We start from the raw sequence: 12,022 nt of genomic DNA on the forward strand, positions 1-12,022 counted from the left end.
GTAATGAAGTCTATGCAGTCCTGTCCCGTTGTGGTATTCTGGAAGAAATAAGAGCAGCAAGTATTCCCACCTTAAAACTAAATCACTGTTTCTGTTTTTTCCATGCTAGTCTTTCTCTAGATTAATTGCTTCAGAATAATTACGAATTAAAATCTGTTTGTGCTTGTCAGTATTCTTTATTATGTGGAGAGAAGTGCTTAGATGATGAAGAGTTGATTGTTACAGAAACGTATAGACAGTTTTTATTATGAAAGTTTGCAGTATGCACTTCCATTCTACCTGCAAGATTCTCAGTTACTGTCCATTGCTGGGCTGCTGTCGATTACTTTTCACTCCTACAGGGCTTCATTTGACATGAATTTTTTGCACCTATATTGCAAATAATTTTTAATGTGCATGTAATCACATTCAAAGAACTCTCAGCCACAAGATCTCACTGAAACAGAGAACTTACAAACTGTAAAAAACTTAACTTGGTAAATAGAATTATGTAGTCAAAGCTTTTATGGAAACTTTCCTGATGTGATACTGTTTCGTAAGTTCTGAACATTGATGTATTAAGTTGTCAGTGACAGGATATAAACCAAGCCATTTATTTAACATAGTGTGCAGTTTTAAATAAGATGCTCTTTTGAAAACGGTTATGAGACCTTTCATACACGGCTCTTCATTTGAGCCATATTATGGTAATCTGCATGGACCATCTTGCAGTAATGACTAACAGCTAGTTAAAAAACCATTTAAAATTGAAGATGTTTTTTTACAATACACTAACTACTGCATTCATTCTGTCCATGAAGGACATAGAAGCCATTCTTTTTCTGTTTTGGAGTCTCTGAATTTTTGTGGCATACCTAAAAAGTATTGAAAGCTAAAATCTTTATAAAGCGAAGTATCCTGTTTAGTTAATTTTTATAGTCAGTCTGTTTTACTTGCAGTAAGGCTTTGCACTGAGGTTTAATTCATATTTCAGTTCCAAATATTGCAGTTTTTTATGAGAAAGCATTTGGAAAAAAAGATGTTGACTTGTGTTTCAGTCTGACTGCAGGGTTGGTTTGGTAAGATGAGAGGCTGCATTCTGTCCTCACTAAAAAGAAATAACCAGAATTCCAAAATACAGTAAGGTACTCTGAAAAATACAAAGATTTTTATTCAGCATTTCAAACTTTGAGAACACTCATCCTCCGGAAACCTCTGTTAATATTGGCAGGATCCCACATCCTCTGCCTTTCCAGATTTAACTAACCCAACACCACACCACACCTGGAAGGAAGAGGCCACAACTGTATTTATATTGACAGGGATTCCGTGAAGACTGAGAAGTGGTGGGGCTCTGTAAGATTTTGGGTTCTGTCTGTTCATTTTTATACCTGGAAATTCTTACCTTTCCCACTGCTTTAAACAAGTGTAATATAAAGTAATCTGTTAAAACCAGGTGCTTGGTGAATTACTTGAAATTGACTTTTTCGATTTTGTGGTACTTCATTCAGGAAAAAAACAGATTTGAAATTAGTGCTGCCTATGTCAACGTGAAGAATTGTTTTAATAGTTAAATTAATATAAGTATTTAGCATGGGCTTGTATAGGAACTTTTGTCTTTTTCATGGAATATTGGTTGAGCCAGTTAAAGAATTTTCAGTATTTGCTTGTGTTGCAGATGGATGAGAAGTGGAATTTTGTTCACTTTTGTTCCTATCAAATCATTTAGCTGTGCACATACCAGACTCCAGTAACTGAGCAGTTTTGTTGGATTCAGCAGGACATTAGTTAGCTACCTCAGGTTAGGCATATGCTCCAAATTCATTACTGGCGTGCAGGCTTTACCTGAAAGCACACTACAGCTGTTGAATGTATTAAGATGATGTAACTGGTACCACTGTGAGTACTAACCCCCTCAGCAGACAGTTTTCTGACAGTGACTTTTTTCCATGTAATGACCAGTACGAGTATTGCTTATATGCAGCTGTGTGGCCAACTATATTTGTAACAGTTGACATATACTCTACAAATACACTTGTGACAGTTGTTAATTCTCATAGATGTGACTTACCCTAGACTGTGACCGTTTTATTGGAAGCTGTATAGCATCATTGTCAAAACTATGTACTGGAATTAAAGGAAGTAAAATGTTACACAGACTCTTTAAGCTGTAGTTTTCCTGCTTCTGTAATGTTAATTGGCATAGAAGTGGTTATGAATTTCAGTATAATCATTGAGGGACTTGGCCTGTGGAGGGCTTAGTGGATATGAAGTAGCGATCAGGGACTCTTACTGTAGCAAGGTGATAGCAGCTCGTTATGACTCAGCTAGTCATAGTTTGTAACCTTCTTGCTACTGAAGGGAGAAGACTGCATTTTATAACAGTGCTTATTTAAGTACTTGGTGGTTATTAATACCACAGTTACTGTACCTCATTTTCAGTATTTCTGTTGTGCTTTTTTATGTTGCCAATATGGATCCAATACACTGAAAAAAAAAGTTTGTTCTGTCTTTCTTAGTGTCAAATAGTTCTGGGTTTTTTTTATTTTATGTTTTAGGGCTGGTGGACTGGGTCTTAATTTTGTTGGTGCCAATGTTGTTATAGTTTTTGATCCTACGTGGAACCCAGCAAATGATCTTCAAGCTATTGACAGGTACACTCTCAAAATACAGAATTTGATCCATGTTGTACTCTTCTTTTGCTTGGATTCTGTCATCTGGTTGTCCAACTAAAATTTCCCTCGGCTTAAGAAATTTTTTACATAATCTGACTTGTCCACATGACAGTAAGAAATGTCCAGCCAAATGGTTTTTAGCTTCAGTGTTCTTATTTTTTAGTCCTGATTTTTACTACTTATTTTCCAATTTTTGTGGCACTGTTATGGTGGGGTCATTTAAAAAAAAAAAGCCATAGTTACTGTAACTTCTGTTCTCTGAAACATCAGTGTGTCTAGCTGCATGGCATTTTTCCTTTGTCTGTCAGGACAGAATAGGTTGTAGTTGACCCTAGTTCAAGTGATGTTTTGAATTCCAGAATCCTTAAAGGAAAAATTCTAAGCATTTACCGTTTGGATAAAAAACTGCAAGTTCATTAGCTGTTTTTATGACGTTGTGACTTGTGAAGTGCTTTAGAAAGTCAATAAAGAACAGACTGCCCCAAGTAATCCATGATCTAACTCGTACATAATGCAAATAGGATAATGTCTTGTGCAAGAGCAGATGGAGACAGGGAAAAAAAAAAACAACAAAAAAAACGACTGAGAAAACGTAGTGGAAGATATGTTTTCAAGAGAGATGGGAGACAGACCTTGTGATTCAAATTGAGGAGAAAGTTGTTTTTTTTAACTGGATAGGCCTGGGAAGAAACATGGAAAACTAAGGGTAAAGGAAAAGGGAATGAAATACTGAGGAAAATTTGGAAAAGTAAAAAACAAGAAAAACCAAACCAACCAAAAAAGCCCTCGCCACAAAAAACCCCTACAACCAACTCATAAATCATTTAGAGTACTCTTGTTTTATCAAAATGCTTTTATTTATTTTACTACCTCTAAGAGAGACTCTTATCTTTTTTTACTGGTAAAAACCATTTTTTAATGTATTGCTGTCCTTGCAGAGCTTATAGGATTGGCCAGTTTAAACCTGTTAAAGTGTTTAGACTGATATCCTTGGGAACGGTGGAGGAGATGATGTACTTGCGACAAGTTTATAAACAGGTAAAGCTCACAAACTATTTAAATGGGGAGTTCTTTTTAGTGGTTTCAATGACTGAAAGCTATTGTAGCCTATAGCAAAATCAAAGTTCACCTTGATTGTATGATATATGCTATTACCTTAACTTTATAAGCAGAGATACACCATTTAGCAATTGTCAAAGAACAAACAGAATTACATTTGTATTCTAAGGGTTTTTTTGTAACTTTTGATAGTTTAATTATGCAATATACATTAATAAGGTTATACAGAGAAGAGAACTCTTTTATTTAAAAACTTGTATTTTTACATATTTTACACAGATAAAATATATCTGTGAGAGTTGTAGTTAGTACCTGCAACAGTTTGATTCAGGCAGCTTTTTCTTATGGAAGGTGGGAGAAGGTAGAGCGAAAGTCTTGCTAGTGCTATAGAAGAAAAGCAAGAAGGCATTGCAATTCTCTGGCCTGTGAAAACTTCCTTATAAAAGGAGGGGGAAACAGTTTGTAGTTTCTGCTGTTAAAAAAATATGAAGTAATGTTGCTTGCCAGAATACTCAACCTGAAACGCTTGCCCTCTCTAAATTTTTCTGCTTGCATTGTTTGTTTTTCCCAATCTTAAGTGAGTAAACCTAAGTGTGTGACTTGAGGAACACATAATATGGCAACTGTTTCCTGATGAGATCAGAATTAAAACAAAAAATATGCAGATTTGAACATGAACAACAGAGAGCAGGCTGCAGAATAATAAGAAACTAGATTAAATATGGACATGTTTTTCTCAGCAAGAGTTGCAAGTTAAGAAATAAGATGATTGATTTTAAATTAAGATACTACAGGCATATAAACTTGGAGAAAGGAAGAAAATCGGTGAGACATAGTTGTTTTGAAGAATGCATTGCATAGAAAAGACTAAGTAGGTGGCCTCAGTGGGCAAGTGATACTTTATATTAAAGAAAGCTTTATGAAACTTGAGGAATGCAAATTTTTGGCTATAAATAGGAAAAATTTGGTAATGAGTTTTCTGTGACAAGCATCTTTTTGTAGCTGGGGTATATACAAGGAGGAGGTTAGAGACTGGGTGGGAAGTGCAGTAGTATACAGACTGTCATTATCCTCTTAATATGTAAGTAGGTGACAAATAAGAATGAAGTTCTAAGATAATCTGCTTTCACAGAGCAGATAGTCAGAAAACCCACAGCTGGAAGATCAAATCTTGAGCTGCTCTTAGTGATATGTGTGGCTTGCTTTAAAATACTACTTTCAAAAGTGTAACAGTGACTTTATCTCACTTAAATTCCGTGTTTTGTAGAAGTAAAAAAGCAATTAGAGTTCTGTTTAATTTTGACAAGATGATCTAAACAAAAAAAGAGGAAACTTTCTAGGAAGAAATTAAAAAAGTAGGTGATGGACTGAACTGCTCACAGATAATTGGGCAATTTTCAGAGGCTCTGCATTAAAAGTTCAGAACAAAGAAGTTATTGTATTAATAGTTGAAATCCTATACTAATGAGAGAAGTTAAATATAAAACACTGTAAGTCCAAAACTGATTTTTGAGGTATAACGTCTAAAAAAATAAAAGGTAACTTAGTTTTTGAACACATTGGGAGCATGAATTATACTGCTATGTGAGCATTACTTTAGCAAAGTTTAAAGGAACGGTCATTGAAAAAAAACCTGCTTGATTTATTCTTTATTTCTACATTCATGGAAAAGCTTAGAGAACATCCTGTTCCAAAATTTCTCTTGTGCAAAGTACTTCTGAGGATTTGTTTCAACAGCAAGTATCAGTAGGGGACGTCTCAGAAAGGTTAACAAAATGAGCAATAACAGATTACAACAGTGTTCACTAAAATCCTGAAGAAGGGGATTCATGCTTCACAGTGGTCTTTGGAGTTAGTGATCATATAGATAAAGAAGACCTGGTTATTGTCTGTTTGGATTTTCAAAAGGCATGTATAACACTGTGAAAGGCATGAGTACGTGTGGATGTGTGTCTTTTGATGAACTATACAAAGGTGTTGTCAGAGAGCTAAATGTTTTCATCCATCCTTTAAATGAAGTGAATTTATGTGAAAAAGCTTTGTTTGCAGTGTATTCTTGCTGAGGGATGTATTTGATCTTAAAATTGCTAGTTGGTTTTTTTTTTCGTAGTGGTGTTTGGTTGTCTGACCTAGTCATATGCAACTGAAGAATCTGATGTAAATAAAATTGAAATCTAACATAATAGAAACCTGAATAAGTTATATATGTATCCTGAAGTATACTTCTGTAAATACCATGCATAATTTCAAGAAAGACCAATTATATAAATACTGAAAATTTACAGTCATTGGAATGCAGCTAATTCTGCCTGACTTCAAAAATGTTTTAATTCTGCCTGACAAACTATTTGTTCGTCTTTCCTTTTCACCTGGAGGATTAAGTCACTTCTGTTCAGTCTACTTAGCAAGAGTGCATGATAATTAAAATATTCAGAGATTGGTAAGAGTAGTCTTGTGGCTGTGTTAAGTCCTTATCAAGTAAGCATACAGTGAAATGGGCTATGAGAAAATAGTAAGAATTTAGTATTGAGGGAAGATGAGCTGTCAAGATACAGAGGAGTGTCAGTATTGTGTATAGTAGCTGTCTGATATTAGAAAACAATGAAATGAAAGACTTGAAACATTTTTATTTTTTTATTCAGTAAATCCAAACATTTTTATACTTGTTATATCATGTTATACCACAATCTATTACACCAGTATCTGCCAGGGAAATCAAAACAAAATATCCTCCCTTAGGAACTTCTGCCAGCTCCAGCTAGAGCTGTGTATATAATGTGGGTGCCAGGAAATTCTGACATGCTGTTGGAGCAAAACTTCTGAAATCTTTTTTGTTGTTCTGTTTTAGCAACTTCATTGTGCAGTCGTTGGAAGTGAAAATGCCAAGCGGTATTTCGAGGCAGTGCAAGGATCAAAGGAACATCAAGGAGAGCTTTTTGGGATCCATAACCTTTTCAAACTTAGGACTCATGGGTCCTGTCTTACCAAAGACATACTGGAGGTGTGAAGTCCTACCCTTTTACTTCTGCATATTAGTTTTACATTTTTCCTTTCCTTGTGAGATAATTTTGTCGTAATTTTGAATAGAAACACTTTATAAAACAGAATGGTGAAACTTAACAGTACCTGTCTATTCAGTGTGTTAAATGAAATAGCCATGCTAATTTCTCACTCTGGTTTAGACCAGATACATTTCCTTAACTCAAACAGAAAAATGGAAAATTTTAGATTATAATTTTCAAAAGCTTCCTAATATATTTATTTTCCTAATAAAAAATGCTGTAACTTATTTTTGTGATGTTTTATCAACTTTGTGCACAGACACCTTTTATTCAACAGCTCAGAGTGACCTTTTAAGCTAGAATTCTGATCATAAAAATATTTTTATCATCATAGTAACCTTTTTGTAGTACCTTTTGAGATGTCAAAACCTGTTTAATAAAATGTGTTTTATAATGCTGTATTTAAAAATGTTACAGGATGGAAATAAAATGAGGCTTCGTATTTTGATTCATTTCATAGTAAGTCTAGGAAGACTGTTGATCCAATTCCATAACATATAGTGCAAACTGATTTTAAGTATATGCAGTATCATATCTTTTTCTATCCAGCATGTTTACTGCAGCTAACCTGCATCTTGGAATTTACTGCAGCTTTATTCTAGTGCTTTTTTTCCATCCTTCCCTTTATTTTGTTATTTTACCTGTGCTGGAAAGAGGCTGGGTAATGGGATACAGCGGTATAAAGGTATCATAGCCAAAAGAGTAGTGTGGTATAAGAACACGTACTTTGACGATATTAAGCTCAAAACTTCTCCAAATACAATTAAAACATAGCATGTAATATGAACATTGTAGCAGGTATTCTGCTTTGGAAAAAAGTTTTAGATTTTTGAAACAGTGTAGACATATGATGCTCCCAATTTATGCAGTATGTTACTTCTCCTGCAGGTTATGTATTAGATCAAAGAGCAGTAAGTGTATTGTCAAAGTGTAAGTCTTAGTCTGGACTTTGCTGGTTGTAATTCTGAAGCTTTACAACTCTAGAAAGAAAGCAAGACTATTTTTTCTTTTTTCTGGGCTTGTCTTTGTTAACTTGAACAGATACAGTTTTTATTACGTACGTTCTTGATTGTTTTAGAGGGAAGGGCGAGTAGAAGCAGGAGTCATGACAGCAACTACATGGCTAAAGGAAGAGACTCTTCCATGCAGCTCAGAAAAGGTGAGGTGTCTTTGTAGACTATGACCAGAGCGTGACAGTCCCTCTAGTTCCTGATACTACTGTGACAAATGTGAACAGTCTTGTTAGGCTGCTAATGCTTTTACACTACACTGCACTTACTATGTTTTATTGTCTGCTTACCCCTAGTTTTACATATTGTAAAACATTAGATAATGTCATGCTGTCTGTATTTCTGTATTTAAAATTGAATACTCTGGATATTGGTAATATTGTATTCTATAACCTTTACAACTCCTGGATATGCTCGGTCTGAATTAAGGTATTACTAACATGCTGTTATTACAGAGCAATATTGTTTACTGAAGCTTTGCTCTGTAGTGTCTTAAGAGTGACAGCCCTATGACATGACATGATATAATATGACAGCTTTCTGATCAAGAAGTCAATTGAGAGTCTGACACCTAATGTTGTTTAGAAGATTTTGGTTAGGGCATTGTGGAAGATGTATAGGATTAAAAGCTTGCTTCATGTGTTGTGACCCTCTGTGGAAGACATGGGCTATTTAGTTGATCTAATCCATGTTTTCCACCAAATCAGCGATCTGTTCAATGCTGGCTTTTTTTTTCCCCCTTTTCTCTTTAAGTAATGTATATAACTGTTTTCTTCTGGAAAAAGGATTTTTTTTTTTCTGAAAAGGTTGGGTTTAACAGGATCATTTTTATGCATGTTTTTCACTGAACACTGTGTTCAGGTGATTTGGGAAACAAACAGTTAGGTCTATAATATGGCTTCTAAATGTGAAAATATTGTTAGGTTAGATCACACGGAATGGTACTAAAACTTAGCCACTGTCCCTTATGCTTTTTGGACATTTCTGTGGGTAAATGTCAGTATTAACTTAAATCAGGTTGACTTCACATTAGTCATAACCTCAAATTGCTAATACATCACTGTATGGTCTTGATCTCTCATTAGACTTAGTGACAAACAGTAACATTTTTAGCTTACATTAAATGCTTTTTGATAAGCAGGTTGATATCAGGATTAATATATTAATTTTAAAACTTCTTGTACAAAATTTTAGTATTTATTCTTCTGGCTTTCCATTTACATACTGTCATAGTTTTTGTCTCAGTAGTACAGCTTTGCAGCTGTATACTGGAATTCTGTAACTTCGGAACATTTTAAGGTTGCCTGGGCATAATTTTCGTTTGATTACGGTAGGCCTCAACTAATTCTAAAGCAAAATGTTATTGTACTCATAGGTGTTAGCCTCCATATACAAGGAGATTGGCCACTGCTGGGAGATTACTTTTTTTTTTAATGAATGTCATTACACAGTATTAAGGTTTGAATCATGAAGTCACTTTTCTAACTGCCTCTGGAAGACTAACTTCCAGATTTTCTGAACTAGAAAAATATGGGTGTGGATGATGAAGTCATAGGTTGTTTTAGCAGTGTGAAGCATATGTTGTCTCAAATACATAGTATTTTTCATTATTGTTGTTGTTCTGCCAAAGACTTTGATATAATTTCTCTTTATAATTTGTTTTGTATTTGCTTTCGATTTGTGTATTGCAAAACTGTTTGGTATATTTTTTGATTGAGTAACATAGTGAAAATCTGCTTTTTTTACACTGCTTTTGAATTGTGTTCCATGTACTATTTATGTTTTAAATACCTTCACTGTAACTTATTTTTCTTTTAGTATGAACAACCAGACTGTAAAGAAGATAGAGATCCCCACAGCATTCGGGCACAAGTAACAAGAGAAGAAACAAATTTATGTGATGACTTTAGTGGTGATGATATTCAGGAAACTTCCGTGAAAAAACGTGACAGAAGGAAGCCTTGCAATGCAAGTAACTTAATGGTAACAAAGGGACATCTTTCCTTAATGCAATGTGGATTCTCTGAGTTGTTACAGGGAAAAATTGAAACTACCAAAGAAAGGGATAATAATTATGACTCTCCTGATCCAAGTTCTGATGATACTCTAAGAACAAATGTAAATAACAAGCAGAGTGATTTTCACAAATGTCAAAGCCATGTGCCTGTTTTGGAGCATGGGGAAGCTGCTTGGTCACCAGATGGAACTGGTAAGCAAGATATGCATAGTACAGACTGGCTTGTTATATCAGACTCTGAGGAGGAAGGAGATGAAGAAAGTGAGGATCAAAGCATTTCAAAGCAAAGTGACATAGTCATGGAAACTGAAAGCAGTTCTGAAGAGCATGATGATTTCATCTTTCCTACCCAAGTTCCAGCATACCAGCAACCAATGCTTACTAAAAACATTGAAAAATACAAGTCAACATCTGAAAACTGTGAAGAGTTAGCACAAGAAAAAGATGAATTTATATTTAAGGAAGACAGCAGGAAATTTGGATCCCATGGTACCGAGTCAAATTTCAGCAGAGGCGTGTCTTTGGAAGACGTCAAGAACAGCACAAGAAAATTGAAAGGAGCAAGTGACATAAGTGATGAATCTGATGATATTGAAATTTCCCATAATTCTGAATCAAGAAAGTTAAGAACTTTCAGTTTTCTGAAATGGAAAGAAAGACATGCCCTTAACAATGGACTAGGTAACATTTCCAAATCTCTGCTACAAGCGAAGAAGCCCAATAGGAAAGAAAAGGAAAGTGCTCCTCAGAATGCAGATGAATTTACATCCTCTGAAGATAACTTACCAGTTAAAAAAATTGATGCCAGAAAGCAAAAGTATAAAAGCCAGAGACGCAGAGTTCAGTTTGACTCTAAAATGCTTTCTTCTATTCAGGATACCTCTGCACAAGTGAAGTCTAGCAGTTATGCTGTGTGTAGAACTTCTGCAAGTAAAACTGGATTTGAACATCAGGACCAAAATGTGGAATCAATGGACAGATACTTAGGTAACTCGTCATTTCAATTTTTTTTATTTTAGCTGATATAGTAACATATGTTTAATTTATCAGTTAGGTTATTCAGTAATGTCTTTCTGTATCTCTCTTTAACTATTAGCTATACTTTCCTGTCTTCTGGTGTGATGGGCTGCTTTGTAATATTTTGCTAAATGCTTACTGTCTACTGAAAGGTGCTAAGACTGAACATTTAGTAAGAATTCACAAATCTAAATATTTGAACTGTGAAACAAAAGTCTTGACAGGGCTGTTAAATAAAAACTTACATACATGAAAAAAATTGCATGATATGGGAGTTTGAAATACCATGTAGTTTTGATTCTATTAAAGGCTTAACTTTAAACATTAATACAGCAGCCATTAAATCACAGATGCTTTGAAACTTTGTCCATCTGAAAAAAAACACACTGAAATGGAAGCAGTATTAAACTGTCTGAATAAATTTTGAATAAATCTAATAATTGTTGTTAACTTCATAGAGCTGAGAAAATTCGTGCTGAGCAAAATCATCAAAATCAAATGTAAAACTTTTTTTTGTAATTTCTATATCCTTCTTCCTTGCAACTGTGTACCTTCAGAGTTTTGGAATAACCAACACCACTGGTTATATCTTTCTCCTAATGTATCAGATGGTGTTCAAGAAGTGGCATATATTCATTCAAATCAGAATGTGGTTGGATCCAGCAAAGCTGAGAATCGCTTGAGCCGGTGGGCAGTGCGAGATGTATTTGAGTTGAAGCAGTTTTCCCAGCTCCCTGCTAATGTAGCAGTTTGTACTGCCAAGGTAAAGAGAAATTTTTGGGAAATGTTTTTGCTCTCCCTTTTTTAATCCTCATTTTTCATCTTAAACTCTAACAAACTTGTTTTTCTGTTAATGGCCACCATGAATGATCAAAGCCACTGAGGATGGGAGGAGGAGGCGGCTCAAGTGGAGGTCTAATAAATTACTTTTGTGTTTTGTTTTTTGGGGTGGTTTTTATATTGGCCAGCTCCAAAAGAGTTGGGAATTAAGCAGCACAGCACCCTCTGTGGTGTTTTTCTGTGAGAGAAATAGTAAGATTAAAGATTGGGTGTTTGAAATCAAATCTTGTGCCATGTTTTTCTGATTTGAGACTTGAAAAAACTTCAGTTTATCCTGGATCCAGTTTAAAAAAATGCAGTTGCCATGGTACATGCTAGAGTCTCTGCAGCATAGAAAGTCAAACAGAAATAACTTTGCAAATT

The 12,022-nt window shown here is 34.8% G+C and overlaps 1 protein-coding gene across 8 annotated transcripts in view; it reads left to right on the forward strand.

The window, feature by feature from the left end:
• ERCC6L2 (ERCC excision repair 6 like 2) overlaps nucleotides 1–12,022 on the forward strand; it is a gene marked incomplete at its 3' end in the record, with an annotated part of 57,973 nt that overhangs the window by 26,486 nt on the left and 19,465 nt on the right. For 7 of the 8 annotated variants that reach the window (XR_013925103.1, XM_080373202.1, XM_080373200.1 and 4 more), the window contains 6 exons: nucleotides 2,538–2,633; nucleotides 3,593–3,692; nucleotides 6,562–6,714; nucleotides 7,854–7,934; nucleotides 9,604–10,789; nucleotides 11,428–11,582. Coding sequence is in view for 7 of the 8 variants with exons in the window: in XM_080373202.1 (XP_080229328.1) it covers nucleotides 2,538–2,633; nucleotides 3,593–3,692; nucleotides 6,562–6,714; nucleotides 7,854–7,934; nucleotides 9,604–10,789; nucleotides 11,428–11,582 (1,771 nt within the window). Of the gene's footprint in view, nucleotides 1–2,537; nucleotides 2,634–3,592; nucleotides 3,693–6,561; nucleotides 6,721–7,853; nucleotides 7,935–9,603; nucleotides 10,790–11,427; nucleotides 11,583–12,022 lie in introns of those variants that run through there. The other variant, XM_080373203.1, reaches the window with a different exon arrangement.

This window comes from Falco punctatus (genome assembly GCF_963210335.1).
Source record: "Falco punctatus genome assembly, chromosome: Z".
In the NCBI taxonomy this organism is placed as follows: Eukaryota; Metazoa; Chordata; class Aves; order Falconiformes; family Falconidae; genus Falco; species Falco punctatus.